Here is a 25,203-nt window from a genome sequence, read left to right as displayed (position 1 = left end):
GCATCTGGGGCTCTCTGCTCGGCTGTTACACTGGTTACTGACTTTCGGCTGCGCCTGTCCCCTATTTACTGTATGCACCACAGTAAACGTCACTTGGTACCGGAAGCTCCTGGGGGCTTGACCCCTCCCCGGCTTTGCCGTCTGCTGGTCGTCCTGCTGACTTCCCTCTTCTCAACTCAGAGGACAGAACTTCCGACCATCTTAAAAGTTTTTTCAAAGGCCTCCTCCTCGAAGGCTGGGGCTTCCATCCAGCCCAGGGGTGTGTGTTCGTGTGTGTACACGCCTGTGTGTATGTACGTATGCACATGTGTGCTAACCAAGACAAGGCTGGTGTCACCCAGGATGTGGGCTGACCCAGCCTAAGACACAGTCAGACAATCCTCCCAACAAATGCCATTCTAGAATGGTTGGGCTTCTGAGAGCAGGGAGGGCCGAGCCTGCCCGGCACCACCTCCGGCCACTGCCCCACACCCGGTGTTCCAGGTGTGCTGAGTTTCACGGTGTTGCCTGAACACACAACGCTTTTCCTTGCTTCTCAGTCTTGCCCACTCCATTCCCTTTGTCTAGAATGTTCTCCCTTCCTCCTGGTGACAAATCTAGATCTAATAGGTCCTCCAGGAAGCCTTCTCAGGCTCTCCCGATGGCGTCCCCACTCCGTGCTCGGGGTCCCTCAAGCGCCCCTCTAACACCACATGCATCAGGCGCCCATGTTTCCGTGTCTGGTCCCGTTCCTCAGCCACACTGTGAACCCCGGCCTGCAGGAGCCCCATCTGATGCCCTCTTCTCTCCTAGGCCCTGACTGGGGCCTGGCCCAGGACACGTCCGCTGCAGAGATGGACAGATACAAGGATGCAAGAGGAAGCTGTCATCAGGGCAGCGGGAGGGACACTCATCCCACTTCCTGGGCATCTCTGCCTGTCCCTCCCCCACCCAGGCTCTGCACTGCCACCACCATCTGGCCAGGACCCCCCAGACTCCCGGTGGGGCTGGGCCGGCTCAGTGGGCCCGTGAGCAAGGGGCGGCTTGGCCCTCGCATCCACTCACTCTGTTTGCTGGGAGCTGAGGATTCCTCGGGCTTCTCAGCGCTCATATCGCCCTCATCTGGAATCTTGCTGGCGAAGCTGCTGGACACGTACAGCTTGCTGGTGTCCAGCGTGGCCTTGCTGAAGGGCGACATGGCCGAGTACATGCTGGTGTAGCCGTTGGAGTTGCAGCTGAGGGCGGCCAGGTCCAGGGCCTTGCCACCCGTGATGATGGGGATGTTTAGGGAGAGCTTCCGCCGGCGGCTCGGGGATGACGTCTTGGTGATGGACAGGGGTGGGGGTGAGGAGAACTTGCGGGTGGCGCGTGGCGACTTGGGGGGGTCGCCGTACAGGAGCTTGTTGTTCTGGCCACTGGCGAACAAGAGCTCCAATGACCTGGGGGGAGGGCCAGGGAAGGGATGAAAACAAACGGTCAGTGTAGGCCTGGCTGCCGGCCCAGGCCTGGGGGTCCCCCGTCTCCTGGGGGGCTCAGCGGGGCAGCAACGGCTCCCTCATCCTCATGCTCCCTGACCGCCGGGCTGGTCCTCTGAGTGGGCAGGTTTGAGAGGAGGCCACGCCAAAGGGGCCGGGTAGTTCAATGGTCTGTAGCCAGGTGTCTATAGGCCCAAGTGTCCTGTTCCGGGAGGGGGGCAGGGACTGTGGTGGCGCGTAGGCCTGCCTGATGCTCCCTCTTTGTATCCCTCTGGCCAGCAGCAGCAGCTGACCCGTGACGCTGCGGGTCTTCCTGACCTGCAGGCTTCTGAGAAACCTCTCTCTGTCCCCCGCACGGGCTCGGTGTCACCAGCACCTCTGACGTCCTCCTCACCCAGGTCCAGAGAGTTTATGGATGAAGCTGAGACTCAGAGATGGGAAATGACTCACTTGATGCCTCCTGACGCTAAACCCAGTGTCCTTTCCACCCCACCTGGGCGCTTGGTCAGCCTCAGGTGTAAACTTGGGGGGCGGGAGGCTCCCAGCAGCCCTGACCACGCTCCTACCGCCTGCAGGCAGGGCCCGCAGCTCAGGGCCGGGTTGGGAACAGGAGATGCATACATGATAACACAAACAGCAGCTCGTGTGCATGGAATGCATTCAGCATGGGACAGACCCCATCTCTTAATCCTCACGGTTGCCCCAGGGGGAAGGTGCTGGTGTTCCCATTTCACAGACAGGAAACAGGCTCAGAGAGGTGAAGGGGTTTGGTCAAGGCGGTACGGCTGAACCTGCCTCTTCCCACTACAGGCTCTGCCTGCTGGGTGGAATCCCAGGGGGTTCCCAGGTTCCGGCGGGGGGGGGGGGGGCGGGGCGGGTGACCTGCTGGATCCCTCAGGAATGACCTCGATTGCTTTTCAGGCGTGACTCCATCCCGGATGGGGCAGTTCTTCCTGCTCTCTCAGAGCCCTGGGAAGACGGCTGCTGAGGTTTAGCAGGTGAACTGCAGCACTGGGGGGGAGGGGGACACGGAGGGGCTGGGGGAGGGGACGGAGGTGTACTCTGGGCAGCTGGCCTGCGCGGGCAGCAGAAGCGTGGGGCAGGGCGGGGCGGGGGGATGGTTGCCCGGCCCCCAGGCGGCCCTGGGAGTTGGTGTTGTAGAGACGAGGCCCCAGCCCCAGTCTCACCCGCGGGGGTGGGTGGGTGGGGGGTGGGGGAGGACTTAGAGGCATCCAGGCAGAAAAGGAAAGCACCAGTTGGCCTTCCTCCTTTCCTGGCAGGCCCCTCCTGGAGCGGTGAGGTTGATCAGGGTCCCTGAACTTGACCAACTGCTGGGTAGCCTCAGACAGGTCCTTCATTCCTCTGTGCCTCACTTTCCCCTCTGCTGGGTGAGAATTGAAAGCTACCTTCCTCACCCATCTCAAACTGGGCTGCGGGTAGGGTCTTGCTGGGTTTGACCTGCCCCCGTGGTGCCTCGCTGGTACTACCCTTGGCTGGGTAATCATCTGGCGAGATGGGGGTAAAGGTCTTTGTTCACTAAGCTGGGTCCCCAGCAGTTGGACTGGTAAATGTTGACGTTCTGAGGCTGGCTCTTTGGGCTGGCCCCGGGTCTCGGCCAGTCTAGCGCCTGACCCTGCCGTGTGGGATGTGCCTGCCCTTAGAATTCTAACCTGGCAGGGACCCTGGGTTCACAGTGACCCCACCTGGCCCCTCAAAGCTTGGCCGGGCTGGGGGTGGGCAGCTGAAGGCTGGTTAAAGCTGGGATGTGAGGAGGACAGGTGGGAAAGGAATGCAAGGGGGGCACCTCCGCCCTGCCTGTCACCCAGACTCAGACAGGGGTGGCCGTGTGGGCTCAACGAGACCAGGGCCCTGGGTTCAAGTCCCCACTTTGCCACAGACTTCCAGGAGCCCTGGGGCAAGCCTCTTGACCTTTCTGGTCCCAGTTGGCCCCCAACAGGGCTGAGCTGTGACAACACAGATGGAAAAGATGGCCTTGAAGCCAAGGCTCAGGTGGCCAGCCCTCCACAGGTGGAAAACCACCCCAAGTGTGCAAAAAGTGACTCTCTTCTTCAGAGCAGGACGTGGTCGCAGCAGAGAGGGGATAAGATTCTCTCTCTGTCTCTTTCTCTCCCTCCCTTCTTCCCTTGACTTCGCCCCTCCTCTTTTTTTCCTTTCTTAAATGGGGAAGGTGGGGAAACCCTGTCCTGTGGAGGAGACGACCCCCCCCCCCCAAACTCTACCCCACCCCAGGAGCCGGGGGTGGGAGATGGAGAAAGCTGGGTTCGAGAAGCAGCGTCAGGCAGGTCAGCCCTCCCCGACCTCTTTGCAAAGGGCGGGCTTGGTTCCCAGGGCGTGGGGGGCCTCATCCCCCCAGCTCAGGTTCCAGCCCGCTGCCGAGCTTGGTCTCCCTCCTGGGCCCAGAAGCTGTGCGGGTCGGCCCGGGAGGAGGAGGCCTGCCCACCTGGCGGGGATGGCACTGATGGGTTTCCTGTAGATGGTGATGAGCTTGTCCAGGACCACGACGGCGGTGGTGAAGACGCGATAGGAGTGCAGGAAGGTGTTGAGGAAGTCGATGCTCAGGAAGCGCAGGTCCGTCAGCCTCTCCAACAGCCGCTCCACGCTGGCATAGCGGATCTGCAGCACTTTGCAGGAGTTCATGGTTTTGCTGAAGCGAATGTCCACGTCATCACAATATAAGGAGGCGTCGGACCTGAGGAGGGAGGAGGGACCGAGAAGGCACTTGGGTCTGAAGGTGTCTGAGTCCGTGGCTGTCTCCCCGACCGGGCTGCGAGCTCCCCGAGGGCTGGACCACGGCACACCCATCACTGTCTCCCCAGCGCACCAACAGCCAAGGATGGAGGGACGGATGAAGGACGGGGTGGCTTGTGACGGGAACAAGGAAAGCTCTGGAAGACTGACGTTGAGGAAAAATGGGCTGCAACTTCTTTTTCCCAGTAATACCTGAAGACCTGACATTATAAAACTCTTAGAAATGCTGGATGAAATATAACAAACTTAAAAATAATGTGCTGCCACGTTCACAAGCTATGAAGAAAGTCCGTTCACACAAAAGCATGGACACACATATTCAGAGCAGCGTTATTCATAATTGCCCCAAAGTGGAAACAACCCAAATGTCTATGAACTGATGAAAGGATAAACAGAATGTGATCTATCCATACAATGGAATACTATTCAGCCATAAAAAGGGATGAAATACTGATATATGCTACAACATGGATGACTCCTGAGAACATGCTAGGTGAAAGAACCTAGTCACAAAAGTCCACACATTGTAGGATTTCATTTATATGAAATATCCGGAAGAGCCAAATCTATAGACACAGAAAGTAGAGTGGTGGGTGCCAGGGGGTAGAAATAGGGGGGAACTGGAAGTGACTGCTAATATGCATGGGTTTCTTTTTGGGGTGATGGAAATATTCTGGAATTAGACAGTGGTGATGGTTGCACAACACAGTGAATAGAGTAAAATCCACTGAATTGTACACTTTCAAATGGTGACTTTTATGTTATATGAATTATATCTCAATAGAAAAAAAACAACTAGGGGCAAAAAATATACGGGAAATTTCCAGGGGCCAAAAATGAAGAGAAATTTGGAAACCGGTTGATGCTTTCGCTGCCTTTAGGGCATCTGTTGCTCTTGGAAACCAAGTGCCTTGGTTTCAACAGAGAAGTAGACCAGGCCTGGGCCTGTGGGTGGAGGGAGTTGGAGTGAGACCCCCATGGAAAGCTGGGACCCTTGAAGGGTTATAGGCTCAGTGAAAGGGGGCCTAGAAAAATCTACCCACCAGGAAAGGAAGATTGCAAGTTTTCTGTTTTAGCCCAGGCTGTGAGGGGGGAAGCATGGGGAGAGTGTCAAGCTCCCTTGAGAGTGTATTATTTGCCCTTCCAGTGGTTTTGGAAGACAAATACCTACTATCTTTGTGGTCTGGGAAGCCCAAAGAGTATTAGTGTAGTCACAGGATGTAATGCTCCTGGGGCAACTGGTGGAAAAAAATGCAAGACCTTTCTGGAAGGGCATCTGTCAACCAGGTTCTACAAGACATTCAAAGATAAAACCCCCCACTGAAAATGAGCTCACAATCCAAAATTAAAAACTACATGAGCAATGTCAGCAGATATGACAAATAGCTTAATTCAATTCGCAAAGGTCTAATATTTTTCTAAGTCTCAAAGTCTTACACATTTTTGTTACTAGTTGCTCCTGCTGCCAGCAATCTGCTGACATCTCTCGTCCCTTAGTTATGAAGAGCTACACCTCCGGCCCCTGTGCCAAGGCAGGGCGGAATCCTTAGCAGTTTATTCAACCTTCTCAGTCTTTGTAGAGGGAGGTCATCTCCTCCTTGACCTCACCTAGGCTGCTTCTTAAAGTATTAGGGTCAATTAACATAGCCTGCGTTACATCAGCTGGACTAAAAGGGAAACCCTCAGGGCTGAGCAGTCATCCTGGATTAGATCTATCAAAGTCCTTCATCTCTGGCCAAAGTGATTTTTGCATCGGGTGAGGGTATAACCCAAGCCAGAGCAATCCAAGTCCTTTTCTGGGACCTTCCAAATTGGATCTGGTGGCAGCAAGTCCCATTCCTCTCAGGCTGCCAACACGTGAGGACAGGCGTCTGGTGGTCAACCAGACCATCGTGGGCTGAGGACCTGAGGGCTGAGCTGGGTCTGAACATCCACAGGTCTCTCTTCTTTCAGTTTGAAAAGAGACAATCCTGAAGAAACAGGAATGATTCCTTCTAATGTAGCTTTGCTGCAAGACACAGAACATTTTAGAAAACACCTGTTTTATTTTTCACCAAGATTCAGGAGAATATATATTGCATTGACCGAACCGCAAGAAGCAACCAGGAAGAGGAAATCATCTGAGATCGGAAAGATTTCTTGGAAACGAAAGACCAGAGTGTTGAATCAGAGGACATGAATGCAAGTAACAGCAGATGAGAGACTCAGAAAATCAAATGAGTGACACAAGAAGCCAACTTGAGAAATTTTCCCAGAATGCAGAGAAGGTGGAGAGGTTCAAGTGAGGAGAGAGAATGTAAGCGGCATGGAATAGACAGACAGGGATCCAGCCAGCTGACTACAAACCTCTAAAGGAAGAAGAAAAGTTGCAGAGAAGCAAAACTGAAAGACAGTGGGCAGGAGAAAGTACTTGCAGATGGGAGGGACGCAGTGGCACCATCCCTGGACAGCTGCCCTCGGCCCTTGGGTGAAAGGACTCCCTTAACTCAAGCCAGTTCCCCACCACGGGACTGCACCTTCTAGAAGGACAGTGCAACTCCTCACACACCATGGATCCCGAAGCGTCCAGCCTAGACCTGACATCCTCAGTGGTGATTATTGGACCCCTCTGGCAAGGGTTTGCTTCTAGCACCTTCTTTTTGGGCTCCTTCTGCCACTGGAGGGGGGTAGAGAAAGTGAGAAAAGCCCTCCCTTTTCTTTTTTTTCCAAGGGTTAATGGAATTTTTTAAAAGATTTATTTTTATTTTATTTATTTATTTATTGTTTTTGTTGCTTTTTTCAGTACCATGCAGCATGCGGGATCTTAGTTTTCCGACCGGGGATCGAACCCGAGCCCCCTTGCATTGGGAGTGGGGAGTCTTAACCACTGGACCACCAGGGAAGTCCCAAGCCCTCCCTTTTCTATCAACCTCCCTTGCCCGCTTCTTCTCTGTCGCAAGCCTCACAATCATTGCTGGTGATGGTGCCTCTGGCAACTCCAATGTTACGTAAACCTATTTTGGACTTTAGTTGCCTTATCTGTAAAATGGGACGGCACAATAAAGCAGTGATAAAAACAGCTTTTATCCTGGATACCAGTTCTGCCAGACTGGGAGTAACTGCCTGGGGCTGTGTTGACCATTACAGGCTCAGCCTTAAAGACTGCCGTGACCCATTAGTAATGTCTGCCACGGATTCCGGATTCTGATCCAAATGGCTGGCTCGTGTGTTAGATATTTACCAGCCCTGCTAGAAGGGGTTTTCGGTCCCTCACAACACAAGCATCTCTTGACTGTAAATTCAGGCCTGCCTCTCTCTTTGCTCTCCCAATACTTTTTTTTTTTTTTGAGATTTTTTTTTTTTTGACGTGGACCATTTTTAAAGTCTTTATTAAAATTTGTTACAATATTGCTTCTGTTTTACGCTTTGGTTTTTTGGCTGCGAGGCATGTGGGATCTTAGCTCCCTGACCAGGGATCGAACCCATATCCGCTGCACTGGAAGGCGAAGTCTTAACCACTGGACCTCCAGGGAAGCCCCCCAATACTTCTTGATGAAACTCCAAGTGGCATTCCTGTCTCCCAGGCATCGAGAGGCCTGGGCTTGATTGGAAAGGGCTTCCCTCTTCTTCCTTCTGCAGGGGGAGTGCCCCGCCTTCGGTCTACCTGTCCTTGAGGTCACATGTTGGGGCAGAGCCTCAGGACCCAGGGCAGATGGAATGAGACTTCTTGGATCTTTGGGCTGCTGGTGGTTGATGACCTTCATTCTCTGGGACCTTCCTCTCAAACGCTGCCACTAGCATCTACCCACCAGAGGGCCAGGATGCAGTGTGTCGGGAGGGTAGCAGGAATACTCAGGGTGCATGGGACTAAATGTTTCTTTGTATTGCAAACCAAAAATCAGGACGCTCTTAATTCAGTCTGACAACAGGGTGGGGTATCTGAAATGGGAACCATGCCAGAAACTCAGAGGCTTACGGGGAACACATCTAGGGAATGTCCCCCCAGCCACGGACCCTCCAGCTATACCACTGATGCCTTTTTCCAGGCAGGCTCTCTGTTGCCACTCTATCCCTGGCCACCAGGGGGCGCCCGTCACCGCCTTGTGCCCTTGGATCCACTGATCAAGCTTCAACTCTGGTCCTTGTAGCTGCTCCACCAGCAAGGAAGGTAGATGGGGCAGGGAGAGAGGCTGGACCATGGCCACGGTGTAACTAGCTCATGCAACTACGTGTAACAGGCACTAACTTACTATCCTTTCTCTTTCCCCTGGTTTCTCACTAAGTGTTTAAAATTGATTCACTAGACTGTGTGGTTAAGCATCTTAATTGGGTCTGCGAACCTTTCTGTTCCAAGACCTCTGGGAGAGTTTATCTGGTAGTGAACTTGGAGGCCACAATTGCATTAAGGTTATTTCCCCCAGGACATACCACTCTCCCAACACTGCAGCCCCATGGAACGTTTTATCATTCCCCAAACACACCATGTGCTTCGCTGCCTCTGCGTCTTTGCACATGCTGTTCCCTCTTCCCAGGATGCCCTTCCCCCTCCACCATTTAGCAAACCCTAACTTATCCTTTGAGGTCAGTTCTGATGTCCTCTTCTTGGGAAAGTCTTCCCCAGCTGTGCCAGGTGAACGAGTCACTCATTCTCTGAACCCTCGTTCGTAGCATCATACAATTCTATTCTGTAGCACCCGCTAGCGTTTTACGAGTTCTATGTGTCTCTTTCTCTCACTAAATGGAGAACTCCCTGAGGACGGATGCCACATCTGCTCATCTCTGCTCCCTGGCGCCCTCGCAGTGGGACGCTGCCCATGGGCTACTCCTGCCAAGGAGGCCACGCTTAAGTCTGGGAGCCGACAGGTCCTTGGAGTTGTCACTTTGACCTGGATATTCCATTCCCTTTATCACCATCATAGTTTAAAATGCTGTTATTTTTTCTTTCACGGGTGAGTTTATTTTGGTTTCATCTGCTCACTTTTACTGCCTCAATACGCACTCTTTGCAGAAGATAAGTAGGTACCCACTATACATTTAACCATCATTCTACATGTGGTTTTTTAAATTCATTGTTGAAACAAATCCAGGAGGTAGGCAGGTGGGTGTTATCATCTCCCAATAACAGGTGAGAGACCCGAGCTCAGACATGTTAAGTGACTTGTCCATAATCATACACAGAGCAGAAGCTGTGGGCCAGGGCTCGTGCCTTCAAGTCCAGACCTTTCTTCTGGGCTCCAGCACCTTCGGCTGTTAAACAATGTAGCCATGGGGTGGGGTGGGGCTACTCCTCATAAACTCAGCCGGATGCTTGAAAGCTCTGGCGTACACGACCCTGCCTGGGCTAGCTCCTAGCTGCTGGCGTGCTCGCTTCATCAGGCCTGCTGTCGAAACGGGGTGGGTGGGACCTTTCACACCCTCACTACATAACGGCCTGCAGTTCCCCTGAGTGTGCACTTCAAGTAGCAAAGAGGCAGTGGGTCCCCAAGGTTTGCTTTGGGCAGGACAACACGCCTGGGGTCGGTTAGCTGGGTCCTGGCATATGCCAGGTGGGCAGAGCAGCCAGGAATTCAGCGGTTCAGATGGAGGCCAGGGAACCAGTGGGCCACCTGGGGGGCACCGTGAGGGGGTCAGGCGAGCAGATGCTGGAGGAGAAGCAGGGCTGGTGCAGGCCAGGAGGCTGCGCTGCCCGGCGGGGCTCAGAGAGCTGAGCTCAGCAGGATGGCAGCCCCCTCGCCCTTCCTCCCTGGCATTGCCCAAACAAAAGAAAAATGGTTATTAAAAAAAACAGAGTGCATGAAATGTCATTCCTGATGTTCCACTTTAAACAGCCTAATACGAAAATCCACATTTTCAAGACAAACAACTACAAAAACTAAACCAAAGCCATCAACCAAATAGAAGTTAACTGAAATCAAACACCTAACACACCCCAGAGATGAACCCCGGCATCTTCCGAGCCCCTCGTGGTCACTGTGTGGCCCTCTGGAGCTCAGCCCGGACAAGAGGGGGCTCAGGGCACTTACTTGATCATCTGCGGCACAGTGACCTTGGAATTTTCCTCAAATGCGTTCATCATGAGGCCATTGCACCGGATGTTATCCACACACTGGAATCAGAGAGAGGACCCCCGGGTCAGAGCCTCCGTCTCCGTTCCGAGACCCAGGCCCAGCGGCGGTTCTGCCGAGCGAGGCTGCGCAGGCCCCGGCCTGATGCAAGGTCAAAGGGCGTCGTCCAGGCAAGGGCAGGGTCAACGCACAGCATCCCTTGGGTTCTGATGCGAAGTCAAGTCCCCAGCTCAGTGACCTTTTGGGGATGTACTCGACTTCCCTGGGCCTTAGTTTCCCTACCTGCAAAATGGGGATAATGGTTCCTACCTCCTCGGGCTGTTTGCAAAAATGGAAGTGTCTGACCCTGGCCACTCTGTGGCTGACCTCTGAGGTCCAGCAGCGAGGACAAGATCAGATCCACAGTGACCTGGGGCCTCTGTCCTGGGAGGCCGGCTCAGCGGGTGCCGTCCTGCCCACCCCCGTCCTCTGCTCACCACAGTGCCCACATCCTGAAGCCACAGACGGTTTTCCATAGTAAAAATCCTGCCTGGGGGTGGCAAGGCTGCCAGCACTAAGGGAGGAGATTGTACATTTTACTCAGCCTCTGAAAAAAATTCAAAATCCAAATCTTTCTTTGAATAAACAGTACACACCCAAACAAAAAGAAAAGACTCAGAGATACATCACTTTTTCCTTCTCATTGCCCCCTGCTCCAAGCTCTCACATTTCTGCCAAGAGAGGGTCTCTCCTTGGCCCGGGCTACAGGGTCACATCACAGTATCTTCTGGTTTTGAGGATGTGTACGTGCGGGTAGGGGCCAAGGTCACCGGGAAGTGAGAGCAGAGAGGCGGGCACAGTGGGTCAGGGCCAGGACCCCTAGTTTTTCGCGGGCCCCAGAGGAAGGCTTGTGTCAGTGGCCCTTCCCAGCCCACTTTCTCCAGCTGCACACCTGAGACTTTCTTTAGCTCTGGTTCCATTGGCAACCCTGCAACGCAGGGTGCCTGGCCACCGATCAGAGCTGCCTGGAGGCATCAGTGGGCCTGGGGGGCCCTGACGCCTGGTGGTATCAGCAATGCAGCCCTCAAGAGGACACAGGCCCGGGGGGTACCCTCCAGGCGAGCAGCCCTGAGCCTCTGATGGCTCCCTGAGGACTAGAAAAGGCCATGCTCGAGCCTTCCAGTTTTTCGGTTTTCTCCGGGGCATGCTGGTTGTTTGTTTTTATTTTGTTTTTTGTTTTTTTTTTTGTGGTACGCGGGCCTCTCACTGTTGTGGCCTCTCCCATTGCGGAGCACAGGCTTCGGACGCGCAGGCTCAGCGGCCATGGCTCACGGGCCCAGCTGCTCCGCAGCATGTGGGATCCCCCAGGAACCGGGGCACAAACCCGCGTTCCCCGCATCGGCAGGCGGACTCCCAACCACTGCGCCACCAGGGAAGCCCTCAGGCTGGTTGTTTGAAGCTGGGAGGGCAAGACTGAGAAAGAGCAGACGTCTGCTACTAGTTGTCCTCACCCTGCCACACTGCGGGGCGGCGCGCTGGGCAGGCAGGGCAGCCCAGGTGTGAGGCCTAAAAATGAGGGGCAGGGAGTGAGTGGGGGGACTGCCCTGAAATACAGTAAAGGCTCTGCCCCCCAGTTCTCCATAAACACAGCTCCCAGGCCCCCTCCCCCGAAAGGGGGACATCTCCAGCCTCGCTGCCCCCTTCCTCCCACCATCAGCTGCTCTCCTAATACTCTCCTCCACTGTGCAGAGAGCAGGTGGTCCAGAGAGGTTCCTGTGCTCCTGGGATGGGGCTGGGCTGACCCACTGCAGGCCCTGGATGGGCCCAAGGAGAGGCCTGTCCTGGGCCAGCAGCCCGGTGCTGCCGACAGCCTCTTTCCAGACTCAGACCTCTGCCCTGGTCCTGCAAGTGACCGCAGTCCTCTGGGTCTGCTCTCTGGTCCCTGGGAGGTCTGTGCTTCCTGTGACTCTCCCAGTGGGGCCCTAACGCTGGTGCAGGCAAACCTTCCCTCCTGCAGAGCGGACTCCGGGCTTTGCGGGCCCTTTGCTTTCTCTCCTGGCTCTGCTACATCCAGCACCCTTGGGTCACGGTGCTCAGACTTTTCTGTGGTACCAATGGCCTGGGGCGTGTGCCGAAACGTAGGTTCCCAGGCCTCGTGCCAGAGGCTTGGATGTAGTAAATCTGCAGGGGACCAGAGGGGAGCCCAGGAATCTGGAGTTTTAAAAACTGCCCTAGGGATGATCCAGATGCAAGGGGCTCCCAGACCACACTCTACGGGGGGCCCAGGGGACTCTGCGAGCTGGACAGCTAGCTGGGCTCAGCCTTGGTTGGCAGAGATACTCACGTCTTTTCCATTAGAACCCTGTAGCTGCCTCCCGCCCCCCACCAGCTTAGGCATGAAGGGACCACCTGCTTTCAAGGACAAGTGATGTCGCTCACCTGGCTGATGTCACTGGTCCACGCCGCCTTCTCCTGTCTGGATGAGGCCACGAGGATGACTGTGAAGGGCGGGGAATCCTTTGGTTCCACCCCGATCTTAAAATCCAAGTGGTCTATGTCTTGGCCGGATCCTTTGGCTTCCAGGTGCAAAACACGGAGTTAGCCGCGTGAGTGTGGGCCTTTCTGAGTTGGAAAACGACTGCACGATATCTGCCTCGCCCCACTGGTGAAGGCAGCAGTAGGGCACCAGGCCACTTGCTAGTTTCAGAACATCTTTTTTTTTTTCTTAAGGTGAGGAATCCCCACTTCAAAGACGGAGAAACTAAGACCTAGAGCGCAGAGTAGCTTACAACCCCACAGGGACAGCTCCAATGCCGCGTTGGAAGAGCCTTTCGGAATCACCAGTCGGCTCTACCCTCATTAGGCCAACGGGGAGCTGAGGTCTCCGGGGAGGACTTTATAAGACCCCCAGCCGGGCAGCGGCTAAGCAAGGTCTAGAACTGGCCTCACAGCTGGGCCCTCCAGCTACGCCAAGGTGATACAGGGGCCAGGAGGAGAACTTTAGATCCTAATAGCTCAGTTGAGAGCTCCCCAAAGCCAAAGTAAATTCTAGGTATTTTTATTACTGCTCTTAACCCGAAGGGTTCCTTGAACTCTTTATTTGGAAAGACTAAGATCACAGTTCAGAGATTCCTTGCAACACGGCCACATTCATCAGGGGTCCCCTGAATGGGGTGGAATGTTGTGGAAGGCCTGCTACAGCTCTGGTCTCTGCTTGCTGGCTGTGTGACCTTGGGGTGATACCCTTCCCGCTCTGGGCTTCAGACGTCCTCCTGTACAAGCAGAGTGGGGCGTGACGGCTCTGAGGTCCCTGACCCTTCCAGTGCTGACACGTGAGAATGTGAGGGCACTGGAGAGCCCGCTCCGTGCGGTGACTCGAGGATGGGATGACGCTGGCTCCTCATAAGTGGGGTGTCTGTGTGTTGAGTGGGGGATGCACGGGGCCACGCCTCTCTCCCTTTCGTGGCCCTGGAGGGAAAAGGGCTTTGGGGACTGACAGTTCCACTTGAATCGGGACCAGCTGTGGCCAAGACTGAAGATCATGCTGGTAAGAGCTCCAGATAAATTGCTGCACATGTATTTTTGCCTTGGTGGGGGAGGTGGGGGGGCGCTTGGCTCCGTCCCCAGTGGAGGGTCACGAAGGGTGCAGAGCCCAGCTCCCGCTGCGGCTGACCAGGGCACGCGCGCACGTGTGTGTGTGTGTGTGTGTGTGTGTGTGTGTGTGTGTGTGTGGACTACGCCCCCAGCCCCCAGCAAACCCTGAGCCCGAGCCCAAGCCATGCCGGGACTGGGATCTGGGGTCCTTCAGACACAGCCCTGCTTCGAGGAGCCCCACCCTGGGGAAAGGCAAAGACGGAGAGTCCAGCTGGTGCACCCCCAGGGGAGGGCCTCCAGAGCCTTGCTGGGGGGCCAGTGAAGGAGGGAGACGAGGACCAACTTTGGTCCAATCAAGAGACAGTAGTGACCCTACCCCTTCACCTAAAATAATAAGCCCATCCCCCAATTTTGATTCCCCGGGGAGAGAGATCCCATGGACACCCCTACACGGCGGCTTTCCGAGCACCTGGGCACCACCTTCCCCCAGCTCCCTGCCCAGCCCCTTCTGGTTTGCTGGGGCCCCACTCACATGCTCCCTTCTCCCCAAGTCTCGCCTCCCGTCCTGGTCACTCCAACACCACTGCGGGGGACCGTTCCCCTGCACTCCCTCTGGTGGTGGCACGTGTGTCCCTGCACACCCCACCCGTTTCCACTGGAGGACAGAGACAGGCCCGGTGCCTCCCCGGCCTCTTCCTCGTGGCCCAGTGAGCCACTGTGCATGTAGCAAATTGATGCGTGAAGGAGGGGTGCTCACTGAGAAGTGTGACCCCCAAACCCAACGGCACCGAGTCCAGGGACCCAAGGAGCTTGGAAGGAACCAGGAAGGGGGAGGAGGCTGTCACCTGCAGGGCCAGAGAGCTCCTTCTCTAAAGACCCAGGACCAGCCTCTCCGGGTCCAGCATCCTCCCTTTCTCCCAAGAAAAAAAACCAATGCCCGGGTCCAACCTTTCAGGGGGAGTGTGTGTGCGTCTGTGTGAGCACACGCAGGCTTGCACGTGACTTGCACACTTACCTTCTTCCTCCGTGCTTTCTGGCTCCTCCAATAAAGTGCAGTCAATGAGGGATATGACTCCATTCTGAAAAAGAGCAGGGGCCACCTTGAATCAAAGCGAGAGAGGTGCTAGTTTCGGAGTTCCAGAATATCGGGGTGAGGAGTGAGCACCCACATAGGCGCACATGTGTGTGTGGACATTACGTGCCAAGTGGGTATTTTGGTTTTCAAGTTGAAGAACTTTATCTCCATATAGGAAGCCCAGGGAAGTGGCTCAAATGGGATTGCTCAGAGACGCCTTCCCCAAAGGAGGGCCAAGGTCGGGCTGGGGGTGGAGGGGCTAGAACCTGGCTTGCACGGCCTTTTCTTGCCCTACAGCGGCTCTGAGGCATCACCTGGTAGCCCTAAGTCTGAAGTTTGAACTCCCTCATTCTAGGCTAAACCCTGCACGTTACCAACAGGGAAACAGGACCAATTTACAGACCTGTCTCAGGTATTATTCCGACAGATGAAGAAATGAAATCAGGGAGTTAAGCGTCTTGCCCAAGGTCACCTGGTAGGTAAGTGGCAGAGACTGGAAAGAGCCTCATGGGCCTGTTCCCAGCTCAAGGTCAGTGGCTGGCTTTTAATTATTAGGAATGTCTGGAAAAACGCCTCTTAGCCTTGAGTGTCTGAGCATCTTTTAGGTGTGAGATCCCTTGATCCTGTAGTGAGAAATGAAAGTTACCACCACCGTGCTGGTTGCAAAGCACGTCCACGAATTCTCCGATACCCCATCCTTCAAAAGGTGAAGGCTACTCCCCTTCCCCTTGAGTGTTAACTGGACTTAGTGACGTGCTCCTCATTAAGAGAATAAAGCAGGAGTGATGGTGTTCCGCTTTGGGGTCTGCAGCCTCCTGCTTGCTCTCTTGTTGTTTCTTGGACCACTCGTTCTGGGGGAAGCCAGCTGCCGTGTCATGAGGAGAGGGCTACAGATGAGGGACGAGGCCTCCTGCCAACAGCCATGTGTGGGAGCCACGCTGGAAAAGGATCCCGGCCCCAGTCGAGCCTCCGATGACTGCAGCCCCAGCTGCCACCTTGACTGCAACCTCATAAGAAACCCTGGGCCACATATGTCCACCCAGCTACGTTGTCCTGACTTCCTAACGTGCAGAAACTGTTTGAGACAACAAATGTTTGTTTTAAGCCACTCCAGGGGACTTCCCTGGTGGTCCAGTGGTTAAGACTCCACACTTCCACTGCAGGGGGCGTGGGTTCAATCCCTGGTCCGGGAACTAAGATCCCACATGCTGTATGTGGTATGGCCAAAAAAAAAAAAAGGCACTCCATTTGGGGGACAGCAACAGATAAATAACATAATAACTGACAATAACAGAAACCTGGCCAGGTGGCTAATCTATACATGAAAATGTCTGCAGGGCAGGCTGCCACCTGGAAGGCAGAGGGGGACCTGGAGAAAGTATCAAGAGTGGGCCCCCGAATCCTGCATTCTGCTTCTTGTTTGGTTCTTTGGTGGCCCTGGGGGAGCCCCCCAGGCCTTGTTGGGCCTTAACCTGACCACTGATGTCACTGGGCTGGGTAATCTCCAAAGCCCATCTAACTCTAACCTTCTCTTACTTTAAGTCCCAAAAAATTCTTACGGTAGTTTTAGATCTTGGGGAGTTGTAGCAGGTCCCTTTTAGGAGGACTGAAGGCATTCGATTTCCAGTGGCAGTATTTAACAAGAAGTGGTTTGAATTTTAGCTTTGGTTTCAGAACACAGACTCTGGAGCCAGACTGCCTGGGTTCAAATCCCTGCTCTGCCACTTGCTGGCTGTTTCTAGAAGCCTCAGTTCCCTTATTTATACAATAGGGAAAGTAATAGTTATCTGCCTCCGTGGGTTGTTCTGTGAATTAAATATACATGATGTATTTGGGCTAGTGCCTGGCTCATAGTAATCATCATGCAAAGGCTTGCTATTATTATTATTATTACAAGTTCATACTACATAATTAAGAGTGACAACAACTATTACCTGTTGAGCACTTACTATGTAATGTACCAGGCATGGGGCCATGTGTTTTGCACCCACTTCCTCACTTAAGTCTCATAGCACTCCCATGAAGTAGGTATTTTCACTCCCATTAAAAAAAAAAAAATTATTTATTTATCTTATTTATTTTATTTTTGGCTATGTTGGGTCTTCGTTGCTGCGTGCGGGCTTTCTCTAGTTGCGGCGAGCGGGGGCTACTCTTCGTTGCGGTGTGCAGGCTTCTCATTGCGGTGGCTTCTCGTGTTGTGGAGCACGGGCTCTAGACACGTGGGCTTCAGTAGTTGTGGCATGCAGGCTCAGGACTTGTGGCTCGCGGGCTCTAGAGTGCAGGCTCAGTTGTTGCGGTGCACGGGCTTAGTTGCTCCGTGGCACGTGGGATCTTCCCGGACCAGGGCTCGAACCCGTGTCCCCTGCATTGGCAGGCAGATTCTTAAGCACTGCGCCACCAGGGAAGCCGTTCACTCCCATTTTGCAGGTAAGTAAACTGAGGCTTGGTGAGGTCACCCACTGGTAAGTGGCAGGGCTAGAATTTGAGTAGCTCTCAGATTCCATGCTCTTTACCAATATGCTAAGAGACTTTGAAAACTCCAACAAACAAATAAACAACCCCCCAAACCAAAAGAAGATAAAACTAACAAACATAAAAGCACGTGCTTTCAGACTAAAAAGCCGTCTTGAAGTCTCCAGTTCAACCTGCCCCTACTGACCCCCACCTGCTGGGGGAACCGTCCCCCCAGCCTGGACAGAGATCTTCCCAGGAGAAACTCCAGAGCTAGTAAATAATGAAGGCTTTCCTTGATACATAATTTGGTTGAAACTGGAGTCTTCAGTGTTTGTAAATTAATTGCCCCTTGTGCAGCCGACCAACTAATGCATTGACATGTTAACATAAGCAGTATATTCCCTGAAGCCAGTGCCTGATCAATTAGCTCTGCAGGAGGTTACGGGCCAGGCATCCAGGGTCTGGAAGAATGGTTTCCCTGATGCTCTGGCTTAATTAAGGGCACCTTCTGGCCCTTTCCAGGCCACAGCGCGTTCAGATTTAAAATCTTCAGAAGCGAGCTTCCACGGGATGGACGCAGTGCCGGGGAGACTGTCGCTTACAGAGGCAAGGGCTTCCTGCTTCCCAGAGCAGATTTACGGGCACCTGCCTGCATCTGTGCACGCCTCTGCTGAGGACAGTCATCCCTGTTTTGCAGATGAGGAACTGAGGTGTGAACAGGCGCGGGACGTTTCCAGGGTCACACATATGTAGCAGACAGAGGTGGGACCGGATCGTGAGCTCACAGCAGCGGGATAAGCCGTGTGCTGTGCCGGGGAGCAGGAGATTCTGCCCCGGGTGCAGAGTCTTGTGCTGGCAGAGTGAGTCCCCAAGGGCGTCACGAGGGGCCGCTGTCTGAACTCTGACTTTTTTTTTTTTTTTTTTTTTTTTTTGCGGTACGCGGGCCTCTCCCGTTGCGGAGCACAGGCTCCGGACGCGCAGGCTCAGTGGCCGTGGCTCACGGGCCCAGTCGCTCTGCGGCATGTGGGATCTTCCCAGACTGGGGCACGAACCCGTGTCCCCTGCATCGGCAGGCGGACTCCCAACCACTGCGCCACGAGGGAAGCCCTCTGACCTCTTTTTGGTTGGAAATGAGACAAAGGCTCTGGCTGCTGCTCTGCCCTCAGCCAGGTGCCACCATCCTCCCCGGCCCCTTAGATACACGTACACAGGCCTTTGAAGGTCTTGTCTGGACCCCCTGGCTCCTCTGCCCCAGCCCCCAACTCTGGGGGCTCCTTGAGGGGTCTTCGTGCTCGCTTTCCCATTTCCCACGACTTCTCCAGTAGAAAATCCGTCAGTGGCCTTCTCATGCCAAGCCGCCAGTCAGACCGGGGCGCGTGCGTGCACACTCACGCGTCTCTGACACCCTGGTCCACCCTGGGCCCCGCGATCAGGGTCAGTCGGGACCCCTAGGGTAAAGGCGGTGTCTGACCTCCAGCCCCAGCAGCTTCGCTCCCGCCGTCCCTACCTTGGTCAGGTGAAGCTTCCCACCAGAGCCTCTGGTACAGATGATCAGATGCTTAGAAAACAGGAAGCACTGTCGCTCGCCCTCTTTCTTTAGGGACAGAGACCCCAGGCGCCCCCTGGTGATCTTGCCCTTTTCAGACATGGGCACCTGGATGAGGGAGCCTGCGGATGGAGGAGAGAGAGCCTGAGTGCATCTACCGGAATGACCCTCCGCCTCTGACCTGGCTTTGAGGCTGCAGGTGGAGGTGCGATGCCAGCAGCCAGGGCAGTGGGACAAGGCAATCCTAGTTCTTGGTAGCAAACACGCACCTTGGACCCTCCCTCCAGCCCCTCCTCAGGGCCGGGTGGTGGGGTTTGGGGGGTGGAGAATGATGAGAGAAGCTCCATGCAGGACCTTTGACCTCCCAGCCAGGGCCAGAGCCTTGGAGAGCAAAGGAACCCCAAAGGACATGGCCCGTGAGGTGAGAATGCAGGGCTGGGCTGAGGTCTGGGGGTGGCAGGAGGTTGAACAAGCGGGGAGCTGGCTCTGGCCCAGAGGGATGAACAAGATCCACTGGGCACCTGCTGTCACATGCAGCCACCGCAGACGTGACCAACTGGTCATAGCACGCTCTGCTGCAGAGTCCAGTGCCGCCTCTTCGGGAAGCCCTCCCTGACTCTCCCCAGCCCTGCTCTGGGCAGCCATCTGCCTCCTGCCCACGTTCATCACTGCACAGAACCCTTTCCTGTATCCTGACTCCCTCTCCCCTGCACAGTCAGTTCTGGAGGGCGGGGCAGGGTCTATTCTCTGGGCGTCCCTGGAGACCTGAGTTGGTCTGGCATGAATAGGGCAGGTGTCCTTGGCGGTGGCAGCACGACTGACTAAATGAGAAAGGGCTCGCTGGGTTCCCCTGTCTGATCTTCCCCACCCTCAGGAGGGGAAGAACTGCTTTGGCTCAGGGTGATGGAGCAGATTTCTGGTCTCTGGGGACACTGCTGACCCCAAGATAGGTCATTCTTCCGGCCACCTCCAGCTTGGGCACAGCACAGCTCAGGGGGAGCTGGGAGTCAGGCTAGGCTGGCTCTGGGCTCAGCAGGTCCCAGGGTGGGCCTGTGGGAAGGACATAGGGGCTCAGAACAACCTCCACATTGAGGATACTCAGGCCAAGGGCAGCGGGGGCCAGAGGCAGCTGCACAGGCCAGCAGGAGGTGCTGGGAAGCTCTTCATCTAGTCAGAGAACCCCAACTCGACGGAAGGAAGGCGGGAGGTCCATCCCGAGGTGGAGTCACCTCTAGGGCACGCGAGCACAAGCTGAGTTTCCCATAGGACATGGAATCAGAACCTTCAAGGCATCGCAGCTCTGACATCCCCGAGTTGGAAGTCAGTCCCCTGGGCCACAGAGAGCCTCTCCTGCCCCTCTCAATAGGGCTGTGACCCTCAAAACTGTCCCCAAGGTCAGCCGAGGCCCAAGGGTGAAGGGAACCCTACCCAGGACCACTGGGACCACGGCCTCCCCCAAGAGGCGAAGGATGCCAAGCAAAGGACAGAGGGACTGACCCACGCCAGCTCCATCTCGGACCCTGAAAATGCTTGTGATTCATGGGGCCAATTGGAATCTGTCCTCATCCTCCGCCCCCTACTCTCTCCCCAAAAGGACATGTCAATGTTTTACTATGATGTACAATAGACAAACCAAGACCATCTGGGAAGAATTATGTTTACATCTGGAGAGAAGGAAACTGTGAAAACCAATAATACCAGCATCGATATCTATAGATACCGACATGCACATGTAGCTGTCGCATTCCCCCCGCAGGCCCGGAATACTCTGCAATCACGCTTGCAGGTTTTGGCACGCAGCAGCCCAACCCACTGGTGGCGTCCTGAGTGCCGCGTGCCTCTCGCTGCTGGGGCCAGCCTGGTGGTGGGTGGGAGAGGCGGGGCGCACGGGCCATACCTTGTCTCACAAAGGTCTGGCTGGTGTCCAGGAGGATTTCACAGCCTTCAATGATCATGCGCTCAATGGCCAGGTTTTTCCGGATGTTCTCTGTTTCACTCACTTCGTCGTGCATTATCCTGTGGGGACAGGAAACGACAATCAGAGACAGGCTACCCTCACCTCCCAGGGTGCAGGGAATGCTGTGTCTCTGGCTAGACCTCGGAAGAGAGCCTGGATTCTCAGGTGGAACCTGTTGTCATGAAAGGGGAGAGAGCGCGCATCTCTTGAGTGCCCGCTGTGTGTGTGCACTTTACAGGCGTGATCTCATTTTATGCTCTGACAGCCCAAGGAGGCTGAGAAGCAGGTCTGTCTGATTTTAAAAAGGCTGAACCGGGGACTTCCCTGGTGGCGCAGTGGTTAAGGCTCCACGCTCCCAAGGCAGAGGGTCCCGGGTTCGATCCCTAGTTGGGAAACTAGATCCCACATGCGTGCTGCAGCTAAGACCCAACCAAATAAATAAATAAATAAAATAAAAACTTTTAAAAAATTGGTACGTGATTACCAATAATGATTGTGAAGCTGAAATAAACTTAAAAAAAAAGTCTGGGGCTTCCCTGGTGGCGCAGTGGTTGAGGGTCCGCCTGCCAATGCAGGGGGACACGGGTTCGTGCCCCGGTCCGGGAAGATCCCACACGCCGTGGAGCGGCTGGGCCCGTGAGCCATGGCCGTTGAGCCTGTGCATCCGGAGCCTGTGCTCCACAACGGGAGAGGCCACAACAGTGAGAGGCCCGCGTACCGCAAAAAAAAAAAAAAAAAGTCTGAACCACATGGAAGAGAGACAGCAGAACTGGAGGAAGATGGGAGTAGAGGGGACAACCTTTGTTCATTACCCTCCCCCTCATCCCACTATTGGCCTTATTTCCATCCAAAGTACAAACCAAGCTCATTCCTGCCTTGGGGCAATTAGTACTTGCTGTTTCTTCCGCCTACACACTCTTTAAAGGGTTGTTTCCTTAATGTTTGGGTTCTGGAATGGCTTATTTTCGGAGCACCTGGCAATCCAGCTGGCTCAGGGGAAGACTGACTTCAGTTTACTTCTATAGGCTCTGGCACGACCGGGAAGTAAGCAGGACACAGCTTGCCCCTTCATCTGAGAATACAGACAACTTTTTGTCCTTGTTCTGACTGCTGCAACACCTCTCCTCTCCAGGAGGTGGCACTGTTTAACTGTTTTTGTTTTTGTTTTTGTTTTTGTTTTAAAGAGCGTTGGTGGGAAAAGGTAGGTGTGAACTGCCAACTTTGCTAAGACCCTGGATGGGTCTCCAGGAGTCTTAGGAAAGTAGTGAATCTTTTTTTTTTTTTTTTGGAGGGTGTCTGGAAAAAGCACCCCACCTACTCTAAGGAAAGCACAAAGCCTCCTGTTTGTCTGCTGATGCATGAAATTCCACAATTAAGACCACTAAGAGAGCTGATTAATGTGTGTGTGGCTTACAGAGTTCTCTCACAGTCATTATCCAGTTTAAACCCTCCAACAATGAGAGATGACACTGGTGGAGCTGGAGCTGTGATTACTGGAATCAACACGATGCTGAACAAATTACTCAACCCTTCTAATCCTTACTTTCCCCATCTGTAGACTGTTGGGGTGAGGATGGAAAATAATGCATTTCATGGGCTGACCTCATGCCTGGCACATGACAGGTGCTGGAATAAAGGGTGGTGATCATTGCCATTATCAGGGCTGCAAAAATGGTATTGTAAAAAAAACATAGGTGGTGTACTGTAACTCGTTATTTCTTCTGGGTATCAGACTGGGGCATCGAGATGCGGTCTCTGCCCTGGGAGCCACGGCTCTCCACCCACATGCCCCTCCTCCCACCCGGGCCCCAGCGATGCTCTTCTCAGAAGCCCAGGCCTTAGCCTTCTTCTGGAAAAGACATGGGACAGGGAGGCACCTTTCAGGGCATCTGCAGTTCCATGGATAGGGATTCATTTTTGCAAGTAGTCCAAGGCAATCAGGACCCTCTCTCTTGACGAGGGTGGGGACTTTGCTGAGGCTAGATTTGCTAAAATAGAAGGGGGTGATTCCAAAGTAGCAAAACTAGTTTTGCTGTTAGACATGGATAAACTTCAGCTGCTCAGGGTCAGTGGCCCCAGGCTGGGATTTGTGCTGGAGGGGCCGCCACTGCACACGCGGCTGGGGGTGCTGGGCGGGGCTCCAGGAAGGCAGCCCCGGGGTTCCGGGGCCTGAGGCTCCTGGGGGAACCGGAAGTGAGGACCTGGGTTATCAGTGAGCCCAGGAGTTAGGGGCTCCGGAGACAAAGTGGGACAAAGGCCAGAGGGAGGAGACAGCCAGTCCCGAGGGGAGAGGGGTGCAGGGTTCTGAGCACTGCCAGGGAGGGCTTGGTTGCTGACTTCCTGTCAGGGCTGGAGTTTTCCTCAGGGCCCAGGGGAGGGCGCCAGGAGGAAGAAAGGGCCCTTGTCACGTGATGGGAAAACCCTTTTCTGTGCCGCTCGGGCTGGGTTCAGGGCCAGGTGCAGGTGATCAGGGGGACAAAAGAAAAGCAGGCTGTACACCCAGGACCCGGGGTGGGGGAGGGGAGGGGACTGGGGTGCTGCCTGCACTGGGACAGGGCACCCCGCGGTGTCGAGGAACTCACAGCCTCATGGGGGTCCCAAGTCTTCTGCTTGGGGAAGAGTACGCAGGATCTGGCTCCCTGGGGCATGAGGGAACTGGGGTCTACGCCCTGTGATGGTTTTGTTTGTTTGCAGTCACGCCCTGATTACATCTCCTCCCTAATCCTGCGCTCTGGGGCCTGTGTCCTGCCCTGGTCCTCCCTCTGTCCAGCCGGGAGCCATGGCCTCACCGGCTGCCACTCGTTGGACCTGGGCAGCCTTTTAGGGCTCTGAATGGCGGGCAGGGCCCCGGGCAGGGCTGAGGGCTGAACCCCACACCCTGCAGACCCATCCTCCTTTGCAGCTCCTGGCCTCCTCTCTCTGACCACAAGGCCCCTCCTTACCTCTTGGCCTGCACCGGTGGAGGCCCCAGGCTCAGCCCTTGGTTCATACCTCATTCCCACCTAAACTCACTCCCTTGGTGATCTCACCAGCCTTGTGACTCTAAATACCATCTCCGAGCTGACGATCTGGTATATCTTGGCTCCCTGAACTCCAGACTCAAACACCGACTCCCTTTTTGTCATTTCCACCGCTGTTGGCCATCTCAGGTCCAACACACCCCCAAGTAAAACTCCAACGCGGCGAGGAAGACGCCCGCCTCCAAACCTGCCCCTCTGGCGCCTTCTCCATCTTGCACAACGGCAATGCATCCTTCTGGCTGCTCGGCAGAAAACTCTGGAATCACCCTCGACTCTCATTTTCTCTCTCTCTCCTCACCTCTCATCCATCAGAAACTCTTGGAGGTTCCACCTTCAGAAAACTCCAGAGTCCTCACCTCCACGGCCACCCCCTGGTGTGGCCGTGTCCCCTGTTGCCTGGGCTGTGGCAGTGCCTCCCTCCAGTCCTTTAGCTCCTGCCCGTGCAGCGAGGAATTCCTTGGGCTTCGGGGAGTGAGGGAGGACAGGGGAGGGCCTTGACTAGGGGGGGCTGCGGCCTCTGACGGTGGCCCAACCATGGCCTGTCCCCCGACGGACACTGCCTGCTGCTGAACAGAGCCTGGGGCACATGAAAGCCCGACACCCAGGACCCCTGGGGCTCCTAAAGCCACCGGTTTTGACACACGGACACTGGAGAACCGAGGAAATGGGCAGAGAGTGCCTGCGAGTCCTGGGCAGATCCCTGACCTGGGAGATGGGCCCACTAAGTGCCCAGGGCCCTTCCTTGGACCCCATCTGTACGAGGGACAGCGTACACCGCATCCTATCTCACTGGGTGCCCACCTGGGCTGGAGCTGTACACCCCTCAGACTGCTCCTGGGGACCCGGCTTCCAGGTGGGACAAGCTGTGGGTGCCCCCACCTCGGAATCCTAACCGGAGCACGAGCTTTTCCCATCTGGGGCTCGGCAAACCCCGGGTGGGGGCACCCTCAGCCTGGGCCTGCCCACCGGCTGGGACCCCCGCGGGGCTCACCTGGACAGCTCCTCCAGTTTGGACTTGGCGTAGTCCAGGCTGTTGCGCTCCACGTGCTCGTGAGGGGTGTGGGCCAGGAGCTCGTGCAGCGTCAGGATGTACCTGGGGATCTGCAGTGGGGAGAGGCAGGGACAGGGCCAGAGGGCCAGAGAGACAGAGGCAGGGAGAGAGAGACAGCGATGAAGCAAGAGAGAGACGGAGAGAGCAGGGTAGACAGATGGGGGGGCAGGGTGGGCAGAGAAGGGGGCTCTCAGCTCCGAGGACCCCCATGAGCGGGGCTGAGGAAGGACACCCACTGCACTTCTGATCCCAGACTCTCT

The 25,203-nt window shown here is 55.2% G+C and overlaps 1 protein-coding gene across 1 annotated transcript in view; it reads right to left on the bottom strand.

Moving 5' to 3' along the window:
• RASGRF1 (Ras protein specific guanine nucleotide releasing factor 1) overlaps positions 1 to 25,203 on the bottom strand; it is a 103,769-nt gene that overhangs the window by 32,320 nt on the left and 46,246 nt on the right. The window contains exons 8-15 of the mRNA XM_033852649.2: positions 24,884 to 24,993; positions 20,813 to 20,931; positions 18,877 to 19,037; positions 14,856 to 14,919; positions 12,686 to 12,822; positions 10,226 to 10,308; positions 3,916 to 4,164; positions 1,045 to 1,418 (exon numbers count right to left, since the gene is read on the bottom strand). Coding sequence (XP_033708540.1) covers positions 1,045 to 1,418; positions 3,916 to 4,164; positions 10,226 to 10,308; positions 12,686 to 12,822; positions 14,856 to 14,919; positions 18,877 to 19,037; positions 20,813 to 20,931; positions 24,884 to 24,993 — 1,297 coding nt within the window. The remainder of the gene's footprint in view (positions 1 to 1,044; positions 1,419 to 3,915; positions 4,165 to 10,225; positions 10,309 to 12,685; positions 12,823 to 14,855; positions 14,920 to 18,876; positions 19,038 to 20,812; positions 20,932 to 24,883; positions 24,994 to 25,203) is intronic.

This window comes from Tursiops truncatus, chromosome 2, assembly GCF_011762595.2.
Source record: "Tursiops truncatus isolate mTurTru1 chromosome 2, mTurTru1.mat.Y, whole genome shotgun sequence".
Classification (NCBI taxonomy): Eukaryota; Metazoa; Chordata; class Mammalia; order Artiodactyla; family Delphinidae; genus Tursiops; species Tursiops truncatus.
This window is presented reverse-complemented; position numbering and strand designations above follow the sequence as displayed.